This window comes from Dermatophagoides pteronyssinus, unplaced genomic scaffold (genome assembly GCF_027571235.1).
Source record: "Dermatophagoides pteronyssinus isolate colony J.1.1.1.1 unplaced genomic scaffold, Derpt_VIB-CSIC_2022.12 sq0002, whole genome shotgun sequence".
Lineage (NCBI taxonomy): Eukaryota > Metazoa > Arthropoda > Arachnida > Sarcoptiformes > Pyroglyphidae > Dermatophagoides > Dermatophagoides pteronyssinus.
Genome location: NW_027461526.1, coordinates 1,672,430 through 1,696,216, shown reverse-complemented (window position 1 = coordinate 1,696,216; position 23,787 = coordinate 1,672,430). Strand labels below are relative to the sequence as shown.

Below are 23,787 nucleotides of genomic sequence, written 5' to 3'. Positions count from 1 at the left end.
ATTTAAATTCATTTTTTTATGAAAGAATGAAAAAAAACAATTTCTCTCCCCATCTCTCCCCTATTTCACATCTTTCGGCAGCATAAAAATGATGGATCAAAAACAAGGGCAAGAAAAAAACAGAATAGAAATTAGAAAAAGAAATATTTTTCCTGCCCATTCATTCTCAAAGTGATACACCATGATTCTGATCGTTTGTAGATTGTTGATCGGTTGGTTGGTTGGTCGGTTGTCATTTTTATTTTTATTTTTTATTTCTTTTTTTTCAAACATTCATATCAAAACATTGAAAAATCAACCGAGCAAAAATTCCAAGTTGGACGACAAATAATGGAATTGATGATGATGATGACGACCGAAACAACATTTCAACTTGCGTCTGATTCGTGTAAGTAATAATATTCTCTGTGTAAGTGGATATGAGATGTTTCTTTTTTTTCGAGAATTCTTTACTCATCATGTTCATTTCAAAATACGAAATGGTTTTAGATGAATCAACGAGATGAGTATCACATCTATAGCCACATATATTTGATGATGATTGCAATGTTTAAATGCCAATAATGACAATGACAATGATGATTTAGATTTCCTTTTGTTACAGACACACATATTGTATTTGTAACATCTATCCATCCATCCAAGTAAACTTTCATCTATTAAGAATCACATAGTCATTTGTATTTACCATTTTTTTCTCCCCATTATCCATTGATGAGATTTCATCTTAAGAATGGTTATTTGTTCAAAATCATCGATATCTATCGAAATGATGATGATAATATATAAAATGAACAAAATGTGATCATCAAAATAGTATTGAAAAACAAACAAAAATTTATTCGTAATGATAATGATTCATTTTTGATGATGATATTTCTTTTTTTTTCTCTCGGACATTTGTATATTGAATTCGTTGATCATTGTATCCCATTCATTCCAGTTTATTATATTCGTATATGATATTTCGAGTCCATTTTCTTCAAAATCGAAAAAAAAGAAAAGATAGAAAATCAATTTATTGTTCATGTTCATCAATAAAAAAGAATGTTCCCTTTCCATTCACAAAATTATCGCAAAATGAACCATGATCCACGACAATCTTATTAATTCTTCATTATTAACATTTATTCAGATTTAATGTTCAGATTTTTCTGCAAAAAAAACATTGTTTAAAATGTTTAAGATTTTTCTTGGAAATAGGAAAAAATTGATCCAAAATACGAATAGAAACAATCAACAACAAAAAAAAATCCATCAAAAGACAAACGTATAGAATCTCTGTTGGTGACAATTTTCTTATTTAATCCAAAATATATTCACTGTCTTTTGTTGCAGCCTAGGCTATGATGATGAAATGTAGAAAATTCAATTCTCATCATCATTTTGTATGAACTTTAACAATACCTTGTTTTATTTTTTGTTATTATCATTGTGTGATTGAATTTTTGTTTTGTTTTGTTTTCGCTTGCATAAGTCTCTTTATTTTTCTCTATCTATCAACTGTTATTTTAACACCTACTTTGAACGAAAATTTCCGAATCACAAAAAAAGGGATGTTTTTTTTGGATGGATGTGATTTCTCATTTCAATATCGAATGTTATTATGATGATGCATATTGTATGCATGCATACATTCATCATTTATTATTATTTTTTTCTGAAGATTTTTTTTCTTCACTGTTATTTTCATCACTGGATATAATGAAGTCTTTTTTGTTGCTGTTTAGAATCTAGGTTTTTTTTCACCAAAAAAAAAAAAAAAGATGAAGATGTGGATGTACATACGAACAACAACAACAAAGACAAGTCTCGAATATATGGAAAAAATGAAAGAAAATTAATCAACTTTGGTGTTGGAACCCACCAAAATGAACATGAGACAATGACATTTAGAATGGAAAGAAAAGAAAAGAAAAAATGAGATGAATAGAGACAAAAAAAACGTCATCATCATGCAAAATGTATGTTTTCTTTTCGTCTCTTTTTTTTTGTTTGGAACCACACAGAATGTAAATCAAAATCAAAATAATAATAAAAACAGCAAAAAAAAATTGCAATATACAAAACAATAGTGAAAATTGGCGGAAAAAGAAAAATTGTGACAACATCAAAAAAGAAAAAGAAAATTGCCAAATAATTAGCTCTATATATAGAATATACGCCCACCTATAGCCATCATTGTAAATAATAATAATAAATTTGATGTGTGTGGCTCTGATTTGTCGTTTTTTTTTTGTTTTGTTTAATTTGATGAGATGACATCACAAAAGATGTTTGTTCTACATGTGCATTATGAATTGAATTCATTCATTTATTCTTATTATGATTCTTTATATTTAATGTAATGTATTATTTGTTTTCTGTTTGTTCAGATTTAATAGTGAAAACAGTTTTTGCACCTTTTGAACAGTTTTTATTTATCATCATCATCACGGTGATGATCAACATTCCATCATAAAGTTTATTCTTTTTATTTTTATTCTCTCTATGATGTTTGAATCGAATTTACCATCATCATCATCATGTTTTTTCTTTGGATCATTGTTTCAACATTCATTCATTTTTTTTGTATGGAATTTTCCTGTTGTCTTTGGTGATAATCAATAGTGTCAACCATATAAAAAATATAGCCGCTAGGAATGATTATGATTGCTATTCATTTTTTTCATTTTTTTTCATTTTTGAATGGATCGTTCGAATAAAGGAAATATATTTTTAATTGATTCTCAGCATCAAATCAATTGTCAATACAATCAATTTTTTTACTCGAAGACATTTTTTTTTGCTTTCTTTCCTATATTATTATTATCATTACCACAATCGGATCACAATTTTAGTTTTACATTCTCTTGAACATTGAATAAAAAAACGCTCCAGGATCATTTGATTTGATTTGATGTTCGTGTCTGTCTGTGTGTGTATTTGACATTCTGGCATCGATTTTATATTTTCACTGTTTTTTTTGTTTCTTTCAATTTTCTTTTGTTCTTGTTCATCGAGTAGAATTTTAATTCGAAGCACGTTCATATTTTACATCTATTAACAATAAAGAGGAAAACACAAGACAAAAAAAAACCATGTTTTCAATTCAAATGTGGTTGTTGTTGGAACCATTTAACGATTTTTATAAATTTTTATTCCCTACCGTGAACGACATTCATTTTTATATATTGTAATCCTATTGTTTTTTTCTCAAAAGTTTTAGGTGTCAAGAATAAGTATGGTTAGATTTTTTTTGTTTTGTTTTACTCTAATCAATTATTACTATACCATTCATGATGACAATTTGCCTGTTGGTTTTTTATTATTATCAAATACTTGGTTTAGATTTGTTTGTATACAATGAATGATGTGACAAATGTGACAATCAATCATTAGTTTTTAGCTTTTTGTCGTTGTTGTTGTTGATCGAAATTTTCGATATCATTCGATATATAACCGGAGTATGAGAGAATTAGTCCATTTGTTGTTTTGTTTTTGTTTGTCACGACACACTAGAAATCATTTATTTGGTAGAATTTTTTTAATTCTTTTTATAAACAACAATAAGGTCATTTCGACAATGGCCAAAAGGTCATAATGAATAGGAAGGATATATTTCCGTTTTTTGTTTTAAACAAGGAAAAAAGGGTTCATTGTCATCATTTTTTTGAATTGTTGTTGTCGTTGTTCATTCGTACATCCATTCCTTCAACTTTTTTGTTGTTGTTGTTGTTTTTCTTTTTCGGGACTAGTTTCCGGTTCGAAGAAAAAATTCATTCATCCAAAAATGACTAACAATGCTTCTCTCAAAATGTTTATGGTAATAATAAGGATAATAATGATCATTGTATCGTTTTTTTTTTTTTGGTTATAAGATTCACGACTAATCAATCCTACAAAACAATAAAGGTATTTTTTGAAATTTTATTCTGTAAACATTGATGATGATCAAATAAAATCAATTAATTTTAATTTTGTCAATTATTTAAAATATAGCTTCATAGACTTTTCCTTTGATATAAACTTTTTTTTCGAATTGGAATCAAGTATGTATAAATGACGATAGTATCGACACGAACTTGAATGATTAATTTATTTTCTCTTCGAATATTCTATTCGAATGGTCGAAAATATTCAACAATATTATACTTACGGATATTGGAATACATTTAAAAACCGACCGACAGCTAACTAACTATGAACTGAACATACGATAAAGTGACATTCGTTGATTTATTATATCTAAAATGTTTCTGCTTTTTCTTTTTCTCTTAGCAGTGATGATGATGGCAGTCTATAAAAAACAATGATATACATTCGATGTGAAAAAGCAGCGACAAAAATAATAAAACATTGAAAAAAAAGATTCTCGATTCAACATTAACGATAAATATTATGAAACGGATTCCGTTTTTGCTTTTTCAATATCTCTCTGTGTGTTTGTATTGATCAACAATGATGATGCTTGTTTATTTATATGTTATTATTGATCTTCTAAATCATCTGGTTTTGAATCGTATTTTTTTCGGTCTAAATGAATCCTGTTGGAATCTTTATTATTTTTTCTTGTTTTTTGGATGCTTACACAACGATGATGAACCCAGATGCCGAAATGATTGTTTCTTTTACAATGTTTTGCAAACGCTAAAGCACAAACATTTTTCGATCCAAATGATGACCAAAGGAAAAAAAATTAATATTTTTCTCTTTCTATCTTGGAAATCTTTAAAAATATAAAAAAAATAATCGATAAAATTTTCATTCATTCAGCATTATATCTAGCTTGGTGGCGTTACTGAAATAAAAAAAACTATCTAGTTTAATTCCGTAAAAAAATGTAACAAAAAATTAAAATTCAATTTATACCGAATATTTTGGGTACGAAAGAATATTGTAAACAACAACAATATAAGTAAGTTCTAGTATTGATATAAACATAGATATAATGCATGAATACATGGTCATGAAATAATGATTCGACTTTTTAGTTTTCGGTATTCTATTCTTTTGAACGAATGTTGTGTGGATATGTTCCAAAAATGATGATGATAATGGGCATCTAGCGTGGTAATGATGATGATGATGAATTTTATTGTGGTTTTTTTCGCCTATTCGGTTGGCTGAATTTGAATTTTCACTGTAGTTGAACAAAAAAAAACAAGACTAAAAATGATAAAATAACACATTTGTTAAATACGAATATTATCGGACGCCATAAGTAATTACATCGAAACGATCGAATCTTCTACTTTGGATTTAATAAAGGAGAAATGAGTAGTGGTACAAATAAAACAAGCAAAAAAAAAGACACCTAAAAGGAATATTATGATCATGATGATGGCACCATTTGGTATAGTCATTTAGTTTGGTCGATAGAAATATATGGCTATTTAATAACGATTATGGTGATGATGATTATGATGATAATTATGATGATTATTATTATATTCGCGATTATGATTATTGTACAAACAAAACAGAAAAACATTTTTCATTTTGGAAAACACATATATTATCATCGCTGGTTTGAAAAAAACTTGTTGGAACCGGACAGTAGAATTTTTTTTCTCATTTTTTTAAATTCTATTTTGTAGGTCGCTTTTTTTATCTATTGATTTTTCATTTTATTTCGTTTCATATAGAAACGATCCATAATTTCATAATCATTAGCATTATTTTCAGAATTTTTTTCCTATTATTATTTTACAATTTTATAAAATTTAACAACAACAAAAAATCTGCCGTTAGAAAGAAAGTAAAACCGAAAAAAAGTAACGATAATCGATATATATGGGTGTTTTTTGAATAGGAAATTTTTCCTTTTCTTTTGTTATTTTGAATAATAATTTTTCAATTCGGTTTGTTTTTGTTTTTGTTTTTTTTTTTTTGAAAAAAATGATTCAAAATTTTTGCCTTGTTTTGTTTTGTTTTCATTTGAATGTTTTGTACTGATTTGTTGTTTATATTATCACATTGAAATATTTTTCATCATATTCATATGGAAAATATTTCGTTTCAATTATACTGCTGTTACTGGATTGTACACTATAACCAGAACAGCAAAAAAATGTACATTTTCTTTTTATTTTGTCATTATTCAATTCAGAAACATCTATCGAAACACAATTTTTGTGAGAGTGAAAAAAAAGAAAGAAACAAATTCTTGTGGCTTTGTTTTGTTTCGTTTTTTTTGTTTTGTTTTCCGTTTCTGGTTAAACTAATGATCTCTCTTTGGTTCGACGATTCTGATTCTCATCATCACCACAACCACAATCATCATCATCATTGTCATGTGCAGGTTCTGGTATTTCTTGTTGTTTTTATTTTCATTTTCATTCCGATTCTGCAAACAAATATTATTCTTTCGATCGCATACATACATTCATTACACATATTGTGAAAAAAAAGAAAAGAAAAGAAATTTTTTCTGTTTCTTTCAATTCTGTTTTTTTGTATTTTCCGAAATGTTTTCTTTTAATTTTTCATTCGTTTTCGTAATAATAAACACAATGTGAAAGCAAAAAAGAAAAGAAAATATTCTTGAACAATAGTAACATATATAACCATAGAGTGAGTGAATAAAAAAAATGGAAGAAGAAATAAAAAGAAAAAATGAAAGAACTTTTGACTAAGAAAAACCAAGTGAATTACCACATTTTAGGAGGTATATGTATCCAGAAAACAATAACGATTGGCAATTTGGTCAAATATTTTGTTTTTGTTTTTGGTTTAGCTTGGAACATCGTTTGTCTTATTGTTTTGGATCACTAAAACACGCACACAATGACAAACTGACTGAAATGACATCTGATATGTGTGGATTGTATATAGATTTCAAATCTAAAAACAACAATTTGTTACAATTCTTTTCTTTTTTTTCTGTTATTCGTTTTTCTTTTTATTATTATTATAATACCAATTGTTATTGTTTGAATTCATTCGATTTTTTCTGGATTCTATGTTTGATTTCAACAATTTCCAGTTTGGAATTATGGTTTGTTTGTCGTTTGTATTATTTTTTTTCAGTGTTGTTTTTATTTTATTTATACGCAATCAATTTCGTTTGGTTTATATTTGGTTTTATTTTCGGTTATCGATGATCATTGTTTTTTATGATTATTATTATTTGAGGTTTGGTATGAGATGTTTTTGATTTGATTTTTTTCATGTTATGGAAAACTATCTTGCGGAATTTCGTTCTTTATTCTTTTTTTCTCGTTTTATTCGAAGAATGTTGTCAATTTTTTCGCTTTAATATCGCCATCTATCGCAACATTTACAAAATGATTCGAATTCGAATAATAAACATCATTATCATTATTAATTCTGAACCAGAAATAAAATTGACCAAATATTTCATAGGTCAGATATTTTTCGAATTTTTTCCTCAACGTTTTTTTCCTTGTTATTTTTGATTCATGAATTTCGATACATTTTTGCACACCCTAGTGTAATTTGACACGCAACACTTGTTGATTTGGATCATTTGACATTTATTTCAAATAAGATTGTTTTCGAAAAATTAAAAAAGCTAAAATTATTTTCACAATACGAGTTCATGGCCATTGATTATGCAAATAAAACTCATTATCAATTCGAATATGATTGAATGATTATCTAAATTATCATTTTCAATTTTGAAATCTAAATTTAATGATGCTGAATGGAAAAAATGATGATGATTTCGGTACAACACACGCACACATCATTAATCATCATCTAATCAATACAGAAGTGTAAATGAATGTAATTATTCAATCAATTTATTTGATTGTTAAATTCACGGACATATTAAATGTGTCCGGGACATTTTATTTTCTTTGATATCAAAAAAATATAATAAAAATCAATAATCTTTGATATGGTTCGATGGTCTTTGGCTTTTTCACTTTCTCTTTCTTTGTTTTAAGTTGTGAAATCTAATCCACTAAATTCATATAAAAACCGCCAATCGTTCCTTTAATCATTTCAACTGTCATATCATTGTATTTGAACAGATTTTTGTCAAATAATTTTCATAGCATTTACTTTGTTACCAAAAATGAATTCAAATCAATTTCGATTACGATTCATATTGGCTATCATTTTCATCATATCATTATTGATTCAATCATTAGTCGAAGCAAGAAGTGGTGGTGATGTTATCATTCTTGGTGGATTTGGTCACGGTGGTCATGGACATGGTGGACATGATGGTTTTGGTCATTTCGGTCATATGCTAACGTTGGGTTCATTATTCGGTGCATTTGGTGATGGTACTGTTATTTTAGGACGAAGACGTTAAGAATTCCTGAAACTATTGTCATCCGAATGGAGCTTTTACATTCAACTATATTTGTTAAGAAAATTTTGCTGATTTGTATTTTTTTAATGAATAAATATTTAAAATTGATTTTTAAACATCAATTCATTTAACTTTTATTAAATGTTTTTTATTTGAAAAAATTTGGGTCAAGTTCCTTTTGTTGCAAACCAGAAAGAAAAATATCAAAACGAACAAACAAATCAAAAAGTACACACATGATTTTTTCCCATTTAATTTGACATCAAAATTTAGACTAAACACATTTGATCAATTATCATCATCATCAGGCCAACCAATATCATTGTACACATTTTTTCCGATAATATTATTTTTCTGTTATCTATATCATCTTATACTATCAACATCCTAATATTTTTTTTTGGGTAAGTTATTCTGATTTTTTATTTTTCTGTTTAATTGATAAAAATTTGGAAATTTTCGCCAATTGTTTTCTATTAGTATCAATGATTATCATAATTCACAATTGACCAAACATTTACACAGAAAAATTTCGGAGAAAAACAATCCTATTTTACATTCAAACTATGGAAACACGCACACAAAAAGAGGAAAAAAACATCGTCATTAAATTGGTAAAAAAAAATTTCAAATTATTTTATGACCACAGTATACTGTTGTACAATCATTATTATTTGTTGCCATAATAAAAAACATTAATACAAAAAGCCGTTAGAAAATGATCTTATCCGAAATTTAAAAAAAAACAACAGATTTTTATTAAAATTTTATTTGTTTGATGATGATGATGTTTTTTAATTCAAGATCATTAAAGTTATAAATTATTATTATTATTATTTTCTAGATCTTTTTTTTCACCTGTCGATGTCCGAGTGACAAATAATAATTTTGTTTTTTTTTTGTTTTTGGAAAAAATATGATTCAAATTTTTTTTTAAAGAAAAGGGCAGGTATGAGAAATTTTTTTTTCATTGAACAGTTTTTTTAAAATTTTATTTTTCAATTTGTTACAACGTGGAATTTGTTTGTTTGTGTGCATATGTATATCAATCCACGTGTATTCTTTTTTCTGATGTGCGAAATTTAATTTTTTATTTTTTTGTTGTCTTTCATTCAAAAAGGCTTAAATGTGTAGGAGTCTTATTTTGATGATGATGATGATAATAATGATAATGATGGTAATGATCAATGATGATCCAAGGATGTTTTTGGTTTGTTTGTTAATCGAATAACAATTTTTTTTCCAGTGAACTATAGTTAACAATGTCATTTAGAAAAAAATTATCTGGATTAAAAAAAAATATTTAATCAATGATTCTCAATATGACTGGTTTAACGATTTATATTCTATTATTAATTTTTAAAAAAAGGAAATGATAAAAATTTCACAGATTTTGCTTAATTGATTAACGTTTTCGATTAGATTGAATTGAATTATTGAAATTTTCTAATATTCAAGGTTAGGATATCGTTCAAAACAACAACAACAACAACAAAAACACATAGTATGATCTTGATCTTTTTTGTTTGATATGATTCATTCATATTATTATGATTTAGAAAGAAGCGAACCCAATGAAAGTCTAAAGTCTTCTTGATCTTGAATATTGTCTTTTTCCTTCACTCATCAATCTCAATATAAGAATCAGATATAGAATTTCTCTATGGCCAATATGTTTGAAATATATTTGCATGGAGAAAAATGATCAAAAATCATATAAATATAGTGATGTATATCAAACACATGATCCACATGTTAGAAAGATGTATTTGGTTTTTTATGGCCCATTATCATTAGTTGTGATGGATCCAGGCAGCATGAAATCCTGACTTTCTATTGTTTTATGTAACCCAATTTATGTTTGATTACATTTTAGTATCTCTAATTCTTTCTTTTTTTTTTTTTGTTGTTGTTGATAAGATTTTTTTTATAATATCAATTAAATTTCTGTTTTTCACTTTTTTTTGGTTTTTATCACAGTATTTATGTATGTCTAATTGGGACAAATTTGGTCATAATCGAGTTTCATCCGATCGGTGTCACTCGTTTCGACCATTGTTTATAGAACACTCGTATTTTTTTCATGATCCTTTTTTCATTTTATTTCTGATTTTTTTGCAATTTTTATTTTTTTCATTAAAAATTTTTGTTCTATCGTTTACATTTCATGCCAACAATCAATTTAAATATTAAAATTAATAATTATAATAAGTGGAAAAGAAAATTTACTCGTAAACGTTCGAATCATCAAAACAAATCGATCCTAATAGTTCCGTTAAGAACAAATTTTGGTGGAGCCTGTCACCCTATTATCATAATTGATCAATGTATTATCGGTCGTGTGAATATTAAATTTATATTCGATCGTATTGTTGATTGGTTATTAAGTAAACAACGTTTTAAATATCATACACCTTATCCAAAAAATTGGACCGAATTCAAAATATATGCTATTGATCTAGATACGAGCAATGGATAAAAATAACAACGAATCCAAATCTACTGTACCTGTTATCAACATGGTGGATGAAACAAAGCCACCACCATCATCATCACAACCGTCTGCTTCATCCATGATGACTAAGCCATTAACAATTAGTGAACAAAAATGTTCCAAAACGGAACGAGAAAATGGTTCAAATTTTGATGAAACTGATGAAGAACGTCGGTTACGTGAAGAACGAGAAATAGCGGAACGAAATGAATTATCGATGATTCGTATGCTTGTTCGGCATAATAAGCAGATTGGCATCGTAGGCAATATGAACATTTTCAAACCATCCGAAGAAGATGAACGTATTAAACGGAAGCCTGATATCTGTCCAAGATCAACAAGTGATGGTTTAGGTGCAATATCGATTGCCGGATCTATTGCAAGTAGTGATGAAGCTTTTTTTCATCAATACCAACGTGAAGATCTTCGCCGCACTGTTTCAATGGTATCATGGGGTTCTGGTCCAGTTCAAACGCAGATTATGACTAAACGTTATAAATTGGTTACCTCGGCTGTTCTTTGGTTCTGTTATTATTCACTTGCTTTGAATGATTACATTTTTGGTCCTACATTTAATGATCTTTCATCAATATTGGGCGTTCCATTCGATCGTATTGCCTATTTTGTTGTTTATCGTCAATTGGCTTATACGTTTGGATCATTGGGTGAGTAATTGTAGGATTCTTTTTCCTTTTTATGTCTGATTCATGTTTTATTATTTCGTAATAGGTGGCATCGCTTTTGACTATGTAAATCGGCAGTTATTTTTGATTGCTTTACTACTTTTGTCTGGCGCATCATTGATGGTCACTCCATATGTTCCAGATGTTCTGTGGCTGTTTCTGATTGCCGTTGTAAACGGTTTTGCTGCCGGTGCCTGCGATGTTGGTTTTCATGTTTGGATTCTTGAAATGTTTCAGAATGGTGGTGGACCATTACTTCAAGCTTTGCATTTCTCCTTTGGTCTTGGTGTTGCTACTGCTCCATTAATATCAGCTCAGTTTTTGCATTCAGGCGATTCCGAAGGATGTTCATCTAGTGAATCAGTTGAAATAGAAAGCATTTTGTCCGATGATGAAATTGAACACCGACGGCGGACACTTTTCATCCCATATTTGATTACCGGTCTAATTGTATCTGCTGGTGGGATTATTCTTCTTGGACTGTTCTTATATAAACGTTATGTGCCACCTAAGGAGCGAAAATTACCAGCTTCATTTGATCAGCAAATGCCTAAGCAGCTTACACGATCGGAAAAGATTGAGCTTTGGAAGCGTTCATTGCCATCCTTCTACATAATATCGATTATTATTCTTGGCTCTGTCATGCTTTGGTCTTACTATGGACTTGAGGTTACGTTTTTTCAATTTTTGGCACAATTTTCGAACGCTGTTCCATTGCCAATACATGGCACAATGTCAGCCAATCTGGAAGCAGCAACCGGTTCTGCGTATGCAATTGGTGGTCTCTTGGCAACTTGGGCTTCTTTCCACTTTCATCCAGAACACATGATTTATCTGAATTTTATTTTAATGAACATTGGTAACTATATTCTTTTGAGTTGTTCTGAATCATCATTGTTATGGTTTTGGATCGGTAACATTGTCATCGGTTTTGGGTATGTATCCTTGAAATTAAGCTTCATTTAGATTATAAAATTTTTCTTACATCTTTGTAGATTTTCATCATGTTATGCTACTGCATACACCTTTCTAGAACATCAGATTAATGTTACGAATGTGATTGGATCAATATTTTTGTTTGCAGGAGGAGCTGGTACGGCAATATTTCCTATTCTTTTGGCTGAAATCTGTTCAAAACCATTGTATCTTGTATATCTAAGTTTTTTCTGTTCCAATTTTGCCTTGTTACTGTTTATCGTTATGCATTTCATTACGAAAATTCGTCAACGACAAGTAAAATTGATACAGGATCGTTTAATGAAAAATCCGGCCATGTTGACCAAAATCAAACAACGTACCTTATCGCAATTGTCTTTTCCACCGCAATGAGAACTCCAGACATTTCAATACAGTTTTTTTTCAATTTCAGTAAAAAAATACAAGCAGATTTTATAATCCCATATTTATCATTGTCTTAATGAAAAAGAAAAACAATTTTTTCTTTTTCACACAAAAAAGTAATAAAAAAATCTTGAAAAATTGAATAAATTATAAACGTCGATATCATAATCATAATCAACATTGATGAATTTATTTATGTTTTTTTTTGAAACAACCATTCCAAATGGAGAAAAAAATCTTTGAATGATAATGGCAATTAGTTATTGGAATTTTTTCTTTCGGATAACTTCATCAAGAAGTTTGAAACTTTTCAAAATATTAAATTTTCTGAAATGAAGAAGCAACAAAAATTCTACCCATTTAACACATTCAATATGATTGATGATGTCGATAATGATGAGAAAAATAAAACCTTGAAACATTTAAAAGAGGAAAATCTTTTCCATCATCATGTACACGTGGAAATGTGCCCGTTTTTGGTAATGATTGAAAAAAAATCGAGCTTAAGTCTTTAATCCGTTTCAATACAATGTGATATTTTTTCGTCAAAAAAATGTTGCTGTAGAAAGAAAAAAAATATCTGACCATCTTGCATTCAATGACAATTTTAAAAGGATTTATTGATGGATGATTGTTAATTCCAGATACCAGTGTGCAGTCATCATTTTTTATTGATTAAATTTGAAAAAAAGTTTGATAATAATTAAAATCAATGATGATGCTCATTTCACTATCTTGTTTTTTGTTAATATTCAATTCATCAATGTTTTAACTTGTCGTCAATATGATGGGTTTTTCCATAGTATGAATAAAAAATAAGTAATTATTTTTGCTGTTTATCAATGAAAATTCCTGACTATTTACATAAAACATTTTATTAGATTAAACCACATTGATATAATGATTTTATAGATAAAACTAGTTATGTATGTCATCGATAAAATTTTGCTAAAAATATTCTTTACAGATAAATATTCGATCAATTAAGATAAACATAATCGAGAATTCATATTGATGTCATTAATCATTAAAAAAAATTCCATTTAATGATGAGATTCGAAAGTAAACAACTGTTGTTGATCGATGCTCTTCCCAAAAAAAAACACATTAATTGTTCTTAATATTCAATTTTGGAACTAAAATGATTGAAAATATAAATAAAAGATTTATGATTCTTAACTTTCAAAAAAAATAACATTATGATGTTGTTGAAGAAAAAAACGGTTTGACATTTTCAAGGCTAGCAGTGATCTTCATCGAAGACTGAATATGATATAATGAAAAACAATTGATAAAAAGTTCATATAATAATTTAACAAGCGTTTTTTTTTTTTTTTGAATTAGAATTAATTCGTGGTTTGCAATAAAGACGTAAATAATTCTTATCATCGATCAATGATAAAAATTCTGAATAATGATGCTTTTTAAAAAATAGAAATAAATTGCAGTCCGGTTATATCTAGATTCAAAAATCCGATGGGAAATCCGATCATCATCAATTTACTATCTGATTATATTTTGTAAAAAAAACTAAATCTAATACAAATCTTTGTGTGAATTTATTTTTATGGTAATTTGTATTTTATTACAAAAAAAAGAACAAAATCCGAACCTAACGCCATCCCGATTCAATTGCGGAAAGTTTTTTTTTGTTGTCTCAGATATATTCATTGGAAAAAATTTTGCATCACTTTGGATTATTATACAATCTTTAGTTATAAAGATAAACAATTGATAAATTAATGAAAAGTAATAAATTGAAAATGTGGTTTTTATCGAGTGTTCGTGAGTGGTCGGTTGAACATCATTGATATTGGCATTGAAATGTCAGACAAAGTCTGTTCCTCAATGAATAGTTTTATAAACATAATTCCATATTATTGATTGATTGTCAATTGAAAATTCAGTTTCGCATTTGTTTTTTTTCATTACCAATTTTGTGTTTAAATTATAAAAGATTTAGCGCCTCTTTTGTTTGATCAGGATCTAAATTTCACGCTTATTCAAAAGCCTCGCGCACATTATTTGACGTATTCATTGAGGTAACAATCTTCGTTTGAGCATAAGTCTTCTTTTCAAGAAAAAGTTCTGAGAATTAATGAATTTATTGCATAAATGTTTTTTCATTTTTGTTTCAAAATCGTACCATTAATCAATTCATCAGGATTTTTTTATTTTCAATATTTTAATTATTACAAATTTTTCCGAATTAAAAATTTGAAAAAATCACGTACCCGATCCAGAATGAATAATACAACTGTATAATGATGATGATGATGTTGATGATGACGTCTATCAATATCGTAGAACAATTAAAAGATGTAACAAGGTCACTTGGTACTCTCATTACAATCTTTGAAATTTCCAAAAGGATATTTTTTCAAAGTATTGAACATTATCATACATTTCAAATCGATATTTTCAATCTTGAAATCCTTTTTCCTTCTCGAAACTCTCATCATCATCATTATGTTTATTGATTTACTGATATGTATCGAAAATTTACTCGTTTTTCAAGATTTGAAATAAATTAATTCAAATTATCTTTGCAAAAATAAAAATTAATTCCATTTCAAGATCAACAAGAATTTGGTCAGTCAATCGATCAATCAATATTTCTGTTGTTGAAATAATTGACATTCTCGAACAAAAAACAACAATTCTAACATTTAATGAATTTATTTGGAAAAAATTCAAATTTCTTATTTCAAATTCGGATGAATCATTTAAAGATTGTAAATAAATGTTCAAATTAATTAATTTTCACGTGGATGATGATTAATAATTTTCATTCAAATTATGTCAGTGAACAATGAAATCATTTTATTGAAAATTGTTAATAATTTGTTTTTAATGCCTGAAGAATAATTCAAAAACAGGAAAATAAATTCTAAATCCTTTTATGAACTTACACATCATCATTTTATTTTTCTGTCGGTTCCAACAAAGCAATTCATTCATTGACGACAAATATTTCAAGATCATCTTTTTTTTTGTTTTGCTCGTCGTATTGAACATTGTTGTTTTCATCTTCAACGTATATATGTTTATCATCAAATTTTGATCTTTTCAAAAAAAACTAAATTCATTTCAATTTCAGACATGAATTTGCGGCGTTTTTTCCCTACGTAGAAAGAATGAAATTCATAATTCAATCTGTAATGATGATGACAATTTTGACCTTGAATTGACATTTTCAAAAAAAATTCTCTTTAAATATTATCATTCTTGTCATACAATGCGAAATTGTCATCATCATTTAATGGAATTAAAAGCAAAAAAAAACTTAGTGAAGCTTTATGTATATGAAATTTTTTTTAAAATTTCCATTTTAGTTAACAAATTAATTGATAAACTTGAAACCCTTAATTTAGTCATATCAATTATTGATTGATCATCTTTTAATTAAAAAAAGCCAAATTCCGATATTTCATCAATGATGATCTTATAGTAGTGAAGAATAATTTGACTAATAGATATTGAATATTTAGAATTTGAAATAGTGCATGTTTCTATTTCAATTTTCTATTCTCTATCATTGTACATAGGTATTCATTTGAAAATAATATCGATCAATAGTTGATTTGTCATAATATACGTTCGTACGTGAATTGCTGGAACACGTTTCAATTCGAATAATGATCCTGATGATGATTGAAACAAAACATCTTCTCTTATTTGATAATATCCTTCGTATGCTTAAAACTAGATGGCTTTGGAAAGAAAGAGGTGTATCTTTCTTTGTTGAAAAGCCATTATCTTCATACATTCATTCATGTACATTGAAATCAATGCCTGCTCATATAAATCACCATTATGATCAACATAATCGACGAATCATTGGGGAAAAAAAGGTTGCCTCATTATTGAAATTTTAACCTGAAATGTGTGTGAATGTTGAAATTCCATCCTCCATACTAATTATCGTACCATTTCCAACTAGTTGTTTTAATTCTAAGACGATTTATGATACCGACTTTTGACGATAGCGGCTAAGCTTTGCTCTGCATTGTGCCATAATTCCTTAATGGGATTCATTTCGTATATAAATGGATGGAATCACTATTTGAAAATCATCATTCGATTAAATCCCTTTTGGAAAAACATCGATACAACAAAACCCTCAACATGAAAGTTAGTAATTTGAATGAATTTCGATCTGATTCAATTCTTCGAATATCTTTCTATATACTCTCTAACCTTATCACCCAATTTATTTGTACATATTCTAATATTTATCATTTTATTTAGTTCGCCTTGTTCGTTGTTGCCAGCTTGATTGCTGCCGTTTACGGCCAACCAGCAAATTATCAATACTACCAAAGTGGTGTACGTCAGTTAGGTGGTTCATACTACCGAGGTGCTGGTATCTCTGGTGTTGCCGGTCTTGGTGGTCTTGGCTATGGTTACGGTTTGGGTTATGGAGCTAATTACGGTTCCGGTTTAGGTTATGGTGCCGGTTATGGTCGAGCTATCGCTTTGGCTCCAGCTCAAGCTATCGGTTACGTTGCCGCTGCTCCAGCAGTCGCCGCTGCCCCAGCCGTCACTTATGCTGTCCAAGCCGCTCCAGCAGTTGCTGCTGCTCCAGCCGTCTCTTATGCTGTCCAAGCCGCTCCAGCCGTTCAAACTGTTGCTGTTCAAGCTGCTGCCCCAGCTTACTCATATGCTGCCGCTCCAGCCATTCATGCCCAAAGCACCCAAGTTTCCGGTCCAATTCATGCTGCCATCGAATCACGACGAACAGTTGAAGTTGTCGATGCTCCCTCCACCCAAGAAGCTCCAGTCGCTCACACCGTTGTCATTGGACCAAATGTCCAACCAATCAACTTGGAATTCCAAACCCAAGCCTCACCATTGGCTGCCTCCCAAGTAAGGATAACTTCATCTTTAAAAGACTTTAGACAAATTTTAATCTCTTTATCCTTTTCAAATCACTATAGAACCACGTTCCAACTGCCCCAGCTGAACCACAACAAGCATCATACGAAGAACAACCAGACGTCTTGCGACAAGACATCGTCAAACCAGTTGTTCAAGATGTCCACGAAACCATTGTTCCATTCCGACGAATCACTCAAGAATTGAAACCAGTCCAAGAATCAGTCCACCAAGTCTTGACACGAGGCCAAGAACGAGGATACTACCAACAACAAGCTCGAGTTGAACAACGCGTTGCCCCAGCCGCCGTTGCTGTTCAAGCTGCTGCCCCAGCCGTCTCTTATGCTGTCCAAGCCGCTCCAGCCGTCCAAACAGTTGCCGCTGCCCCAGCTGTCTCTTATGCTGTCCAAGCCGCTCCAGCCGTCCAAACAGTTGCCGCTGCCCCAGCTGTCTCTTATGCTGTCCAAGCCGCTCCAGCCGTCCAAACAGTTGCCGCTGCCCCAGCTACCTACGCTGTCATCGCTGCTCCAGCTGCTGGTGTCGTTGGTTACGGTTCCGGTTACGGTTCAGGCTACGGCCTTGCTTCAGGTTACGGTTCCGGCCTTACTTCTGGTTACGGTTTAGGATACAGTGCTCGTTACGGTTCCGGCCAAGGTTCCGGTTACGGCATTTCATCTGGTTTGCTCGGTGGTGGTTCATATGGTTCCTCATATTCGGTCCAACCAGCCAGCTATGGTTACAGCAGCTACAGCTCCAGAAGCTCTTCATCCTACCCAACCCAAAAATAAACTAGTTTCACAATTTTTCTTTTGATCCCATCCTTACAATGATACTATCATTATACATCCTGCCCATCTAGTTATCTGAAGACATGAAGCGAAAGTTTTAAATCAATGACTGTTATTGAAAAATTGACAATTTATCAAAAGAGATATGTAAACCGATTACTACCAAAACGATTCAATCTTTGTCTTATATTTTGTCCCTATTTCCTAATCGAATGATATCTTAAATTTTACAATAAAAAAATCAAAAAAAATGGATTTTAATTAATTTTCTTAACTTAGTTATTGCTAAGTTAAAATTTAAACATATTTGCATCCCTTTATACGTTGTTCCAAAATTAGTTTTCTTCTCAAGATTAATGAATAATTTTTTTTCTTGGTAAAAATAAAATTTTCATAAAATCCGTCATTTTTCCATCAATATATCATTTCGAAATATTTCGTTAAGTTTTTTTCCTTGATAATTTCCTTATATAACCAGGTTTAAGATTATTCGAATGTATACATCAGTCTGTTCGATTTCAATTTAAAAAAATAAATATCGAAAATAGATCGTCGACAAACTCGACAATCTATTTTGAAGAGTAAAAAAAAGATAAAGAGAGAAAAATAAAAACCTCATCATCATCAGACTAGATCATTTTAATTATGGAAACGCTTTCATCATTGATCAGGATAAATAGCTAAACATAATTAACAAAAGTTAACGGAAGTTAAACGAAGGGTTGCCACAAAAATCAAAGTGACAAGTAATACAAACATTGAGTAATGAATATTTTTTCCATTATGAATAATAATCACCGATATTGAAAGAGATCAATAAATGAATTGACATATATATTATGACATGTACCTATTTATATAATAGGTTTGAAACAAAATAATGCTAAAAATGTTCGCTATATGTCTTAAATTCAAATTGATAGATGATTTCGAACCGGATAAGATATAAGATGAAAAACTTTCACATTCATAACTGTTCGGCGAAAATACTCTCGTTTTTGGAATATATTTTGACTTTTTTCTCTTCAATTTGGTTATAATTTTAGTTTTTATCACTTGAAAACGCTTAAATTAGCTGAATAAAAATATTTATCAATATCCTTGTTATAATTGTTTTTACCATGTTACCGCCACACGTTAAAAACTAACTCTTCTTTCTCTCAGAAACTTTGAGTTCTAAAAAATGATAAACCCAATGATCGTTCAACCGTGGTGTTCGATATAACCGTCATTGGAAATATTATTTTCCGCATATGAACATTTTTCTTTCTTTAAACACATGAATAAGTTTCGCTTCGAAATTTCTTAACATTTAACCATCATCATCATCATCATCATCATCACTACCGAAAAAAACATTCGATTCAAATGAACATATTGTTTTTGTTGTGTTCATCATTCATAGGAATAGGGTTGTTTTCAAAAAAAATTTAACTATTGAAATGTTTTGCATACGAAGATCTCAACTACAGTTCAAAGTGCCATCAATATGGTTGATCATTATCGGCTTTTGTCTAATCATACTCATGGATTACACTATATTTGCATATGCTAAACCTAGTAAATCGAAAAAATCTCGACCCAAAACCAAATTCGTCGTAGTTGATACAGCCAAATATTTACCATTAATCAAAGAACATGCTTCAGCAGATACATTAGCAGCTATTGCTGAAGCTGAAGTACAAGAATCCGCAAAACAATATACGTATAAAAAACCTAAATATCATAAAATGTATCCTGAATCACCACAAGCTGTTCCACATTCATTGAAACAAATTGCCGGACATTATTCGTCCATTCATCAGCCGCCATTTCCATACAAAAAAGTCAGACATCATCATTATCATCCAATAATATTGTATAAAAAGTAAGTGCTTGATTCAAAATCATTTTTATTTAAAGACTTATTTATTACTTGGTTTTTGTGGCAATTTATTCATTTGTTTTTGATTCAGATCGACAATCTTTGTCATTTTCTCCATGTCTTTTATCATTCTGTTCATTTCGGATAGATTTATAGATACATTATTGCTAATTTTTTGATCAGATACACAAAGTGTTTTTGATATTGTGATGCTTGGATTTGGTTGTTTGGATAAGATTCCATTCACACTTTTAGTTGTCTCTTGAATATCTAATGTTGTCTTGCTATCATTATCTTGTTGTTCCTCTTCTTCTTCTTCTTCTTGTTCTTCTTCTGCTTCGCTACTTTGTTCTTCATCTTCCGTACTTTCCTCATCCTCTTCACTAGAAGAACTCTCAGTTGATGTTCCTGGCTTTATTTGATTCAATAATTGACCAGCAGATTCCAGTGATGTTTGTATCATTTCACGTACAGGATTTATATAATTTTTCTGAAGTTCTTCGAAATGGCTTTCTTCTTTTAGTTTTTCGGGTAACAATGTAGCCATGAATTTCTGCAGTTGGTCTTTTGGAATCTTACGAAATTCTTCCAGATCTTTATCAATCATTTGATCAAGTTTACTTTCCAACTGTTTTCGTCGTTGATTCAACGGAGAAGAACGACGACGACGACGACGTTTTTTCTTATGTTTTTTTGCCTTTTTAAATGAAGATTTCTTTTTTCGTTCAATGATTGAATCAGAATAAGTTACCAATTTTTTCAACAAATCAAAGCGAAATATACAAGTGCTAGCCGATTATTTCAAAGCAATAAATAATATTGTTGACATTATAATTTAATAATTAATTTCATTAACAGGAAAAAAATACCGGGCAAATATTGGCACGAGGCTCAACGAAGATTGGTGACCAAACATGGTGGCTTAGACATACTTGGAGATATTATTCAATTGCCCAACGGTCGTGTATTGGACGGAAATCTTGGACAAAATGTACCTAATTTTAATGATGGCTATTTTAAACCATGGGAATTAAGAGCTCGACTAATGCAATCACAACGAGAACTGGTCAAAAGCCTGATTAAAGCATTAATACGTTTGGCAAGAGATCCACCCGCCACAGGTTCATTCATAGTGAAAGAGATCGATATGCTTGATTAGAATATTTAATATAATAAATATTATCATGATAGGCACCCAATTTGTACATATATTATTCATATTATTAGCAAAATGAATTTAGATTTTTTCTCAATCAAAACCAATATTAACAATAATTAAAATGAATACAGTAGTGTCAACATGAGATCAAACGTTTTAAAATAAACGAAGGCGATAATAGCCAAGATTGATTCGATTAAATAGCATAGACGGTATATTGAAATAATTATCACACATTATACATGCATAATGTATGATGGTAAGAGATTGATTAGATGAATGATACATTTCAAATAAAACATTACGGCGGACAGCATCCTCTAGCGCCGTGTTCAACATCAATGGCTGACTTTCATCATCATTTGAATTTGATGATAAAACCAATCCAGATATAGTTATAAGTCGTGGATAATTGAGTACAGGTTGTACTTGAAACGAATTCAAAATTTCCATCAATTTATCATGGAAGGTTTCAATGGAAAAACGTCGTCGAATTAGTTGGAGGTATTCTTCGGTAAAATATTGATCTTCAATAAAAGAGGAACCATTCGAAACATCGTGGTTAATATATTCATCGCTCAATAAATCATCAATATAAAAGACTAGGGGATGTTGAGCTAATGTGATCCAAGGTATTTCTTTGGACCATGGATTCCAATAGTCACGATTGTGTAACGGCTTATGTGAGTCCCATTGAAATCGTATGGCATATTTGAACCGATGATTAGAGCTAACAAAGAAACAAATTCATAAGATAAATTAATCGCAAAATAAGGATATCAACATACCAATTTAATGCCATTTGTGGATAAATCAATGGACCAATACGTATTGAATTGAAACGAGCATAATCATAGATGAATAATTGTCGAATCTCAAGACGTTCGAAATCAAAATCCATTAGAATAAGGCTACGTTCACATAGTAGAACATAGCGTTCCAATTCTTTATCCCAATGATCAATACTTAAAAAATTAAGCGATTAAAATTTAAATTATTCACAGTTTATATAAAACTTACAATGTCAAGATAAACACATCCAGGACTTGTTCTTGAATCTCATCCGAAAGACGATAGCATATGTTCCAAATGTCATCATAAGCTGATGTACGTGATGCAAAATAATATTTTATCCGATTCAATTTTTCAACGATTCTTGGATTCATTGTTGAATTCGGCATCGATGATGTTTTCAATGATAATCGTGAATTTTGAAGTAAAATGTTTCCCATATCATTCTTTTTCTTTGATTGACGATATTCAATTTTGTCTGGTTCATCAATATATAGAATAATTTATGAAAAAACTTTTGTATGACTAGAATTGAAAAGGAATTATATCTCATAAGATAATTCTTTAGTTTCCTTAGCAAAAGTTTAGTGTGTCAATAAAAACAGAATATTCTTCTTAGAATCAAAACAAGTGACCGTTCATAGAGAATGTGTTCCAGAAACGATCTCGACAAATTGATTTATAATTAAAGTTCTTAAATTAATACAATTCTACAACTAATAAAGATGTAAAATTCTATTTAATCATTGAATTAAGTTAAAGAAAAAATCTTGAAAAATGGGGGAAATAAGTACATCAGTATACTGTAAGTATAATAGTAATCATGATATTTTTTTAAAATTGTTAAGCTTTTTTCAACACATTCAAGTATTTATGCTTGGAATGACCACAAGTAGTATAATGCTATCATTGATTCTATGTTTTCGATATTTCTTCATGCCAAGAAAGATAAAATGGAAAGACGAAGAAGAACTAATAAGGACGTTACTGGCTATACATCAAAGACATCAAAGATTAAAACAAGTCATAACTCCATATGGTCAAACTGTAGCTCAATCTCCGTTTCAGAATGCAACAATGGGAACAGTAACACCAATGGCATTTAATGAAGCACAAATCCCTATGGGACAACAACAAATAAAATTTACAGGAATTCTTCCATTACCACAACAACAACAACAACAACCACCGATGATGAATGTAATGCAACCATCACCCACAATGCAATCACCAATGGGAACAATGGCACCTCCTGTGGCACAAGGAAAATTCTACTGATTAAACTTAATATCTTTAAAAAAAATTGACGGAAATATTCACGTTTTGTTTAATGGCAGCTAAAATTTGCTTCCATTTTGTAAACCTAATGATTTATGTTTGATAAGTTCATTTTCCGGTTATGTTATCTGTGGGACCAGAATGTGACAAAAAAAATGGTATAAAATAAAAACGGAGCTGTGTATACACATTTGAACTTTTTTTTTCGAATGTAATGAAAGAAGAATTCCAACAAATGTTT

The 23,787-nt window shown here is 29.7% G+C and overlaps 7 protein-coding genes across 7 annotated transcripts; 5 read left to right on the top strand and 2 right to left on the bottom strand.

The window, feature by feature from the left end:
* The first annotated feature begins 7,944 nt into the window (after nucleotides 1-7,944).
* On the top strand, nucleotides 7,945-8,391 carry LOC113798510 (uncharacterized). The gene has a single exon (XM_027349067.2). It carries the CDS (start codon nucleotides 8,027-8,029, stop codon nucleotides 8,267-8,269), a length of 243 nt encoding a protein of 80 aa, XP_027204868.1. The 5' UTR covers nucleotides 7,945-8,026; the 3' UTR covers nucleotides 8,270-8,391.
* Nucleotides 8,392-10,270: 1,879 nt separating this feature from the next.
* Nucleotides 10,271-12,961, top strand: LOC113798787 (sodium-dependent glucose transporter 1A-like). Its single transcript, XM_027349373.2, has 3 exons — nucleotides 10,271-11,428; nucleotides 11,493-12,381; nucleotides 12,442-12,961. Exons 1-3 carry the CDS (start codon nucleotides 10,741-10,743, stop codon nucleotides 12,773-12,775), a joined length of 1,911 nt encoding a protein of 636 aa, XP_027205174.1. The 5' UTR covers nucleotides 10,271-10,740; the 3' UTR covers nucleotides 12,776-12,961.
* A 3,802-nt stretch (nucleotides 12,962-16,763) lies between these two features.
* On the top strand, nucleotides 16,764-18,714 carry LOC113791195 (uncharacterized). Its single transcript, XM_027340944.2, has 3 exons — nucleotides 16,764-16,921; nucleotides 17,039-17,656; nucleotides 17,728-18,714. The coding sequence occupies exons 1-3, from the start codon at nucleotides 16,841-16,843 to the stop codon at nucleotides 18,451-18,453; spliced, it is 1,425 nt and encodes a 474-aa protein (XP_027196745.2). The 5' UTR covers nucleotides 16,764-16,840; the 3' UTR covers nucleotides 18,454-18,714.
* A 924-nt stretch (nucleotides 18,715-19,638) lies between these two features.
* LOC113791217 (uncharacterized) lies at nucleotides 19,639-21,616 on the top strand. Its single transcript, XM_027340965.2, has 2 exons — nucleotides 19,639-20,320; nucleotides 21,176-21,616. Exons 1-2 carry the CDS (start codon nucleotides 19,896-19,898, stop codon nucleotides 21,474-21,476), a joined length of 726 nt encoding a protein of 241 aa, XP_027196766.1. The 5' UTR covers nucleotides 19,639-19,895; the 3' UTR covers nucleotides 21,477-21,616.
* LOC142646265 (uncharacterized) lies at nucleotides 20,326-21,089 on the bottom strand. The gene has a single exon (XM_075824684.1). It carries the CDS (start codon nucleotides 20,922-20,924, stop codon nucleotides 20,358-20,360), a length of 567 nt encoding a protein of 188 aa, XP_075680799.1. The 5' UTR covers nucleotides 20,925-21,089; the 3' UTR covers nucleotides 20,326-20,357.
* On the bottom strand, nucleotides 21,466-22,845 carry LOC113791207 (tumor protein p63-regulated gene 1 protein-like). Its single transcript, XM_027340955.2, has 3 exons — nucleotides 22,497-22,845; nucleotides 22,265-22,441; nucleotides 21,466-22,206 (listed from the first exon to the last, which is right to left on the bottom strand). The coding sequence occupies exons 1-3, from the start codon at nucleotides 22,706-22,708 to the stop codon at nucleotides 21,633-21,635; spliced, it is 963 nt and encodes a 320-aa protein (XP_027196756.1). The 5' UTR covers nucleotides 22,709-22,845; the 3' UTR covers nucleotides 21,466-21,632.
* A 77-nt stretch (nucleotides 22,846-22,922) lies between these two features.
* Nucleotides 22,923-23,734, top strand: LOC113791227 (uncharacterized). Its single transcript, XM_027340976.2, has 2 exons — nucleotides 22,923-23,073; nucleotides 23,137-23,734. Exons 1-2 carry the CDS (start codon nucleotides 23,046-23,048, stop codon nucleotides 23,544-23,546), a joined length of 438 nt encoding a protein of 145 aa, XP_027196777.1. The 5' UTR covers nucleotides 22,923-23,045; the 3' UTR covers nucleotides 23,547-23,734.
* The last annotated feature ends 53 nt before the right edge of the window (nucleotides 23,735-23,787 follow it).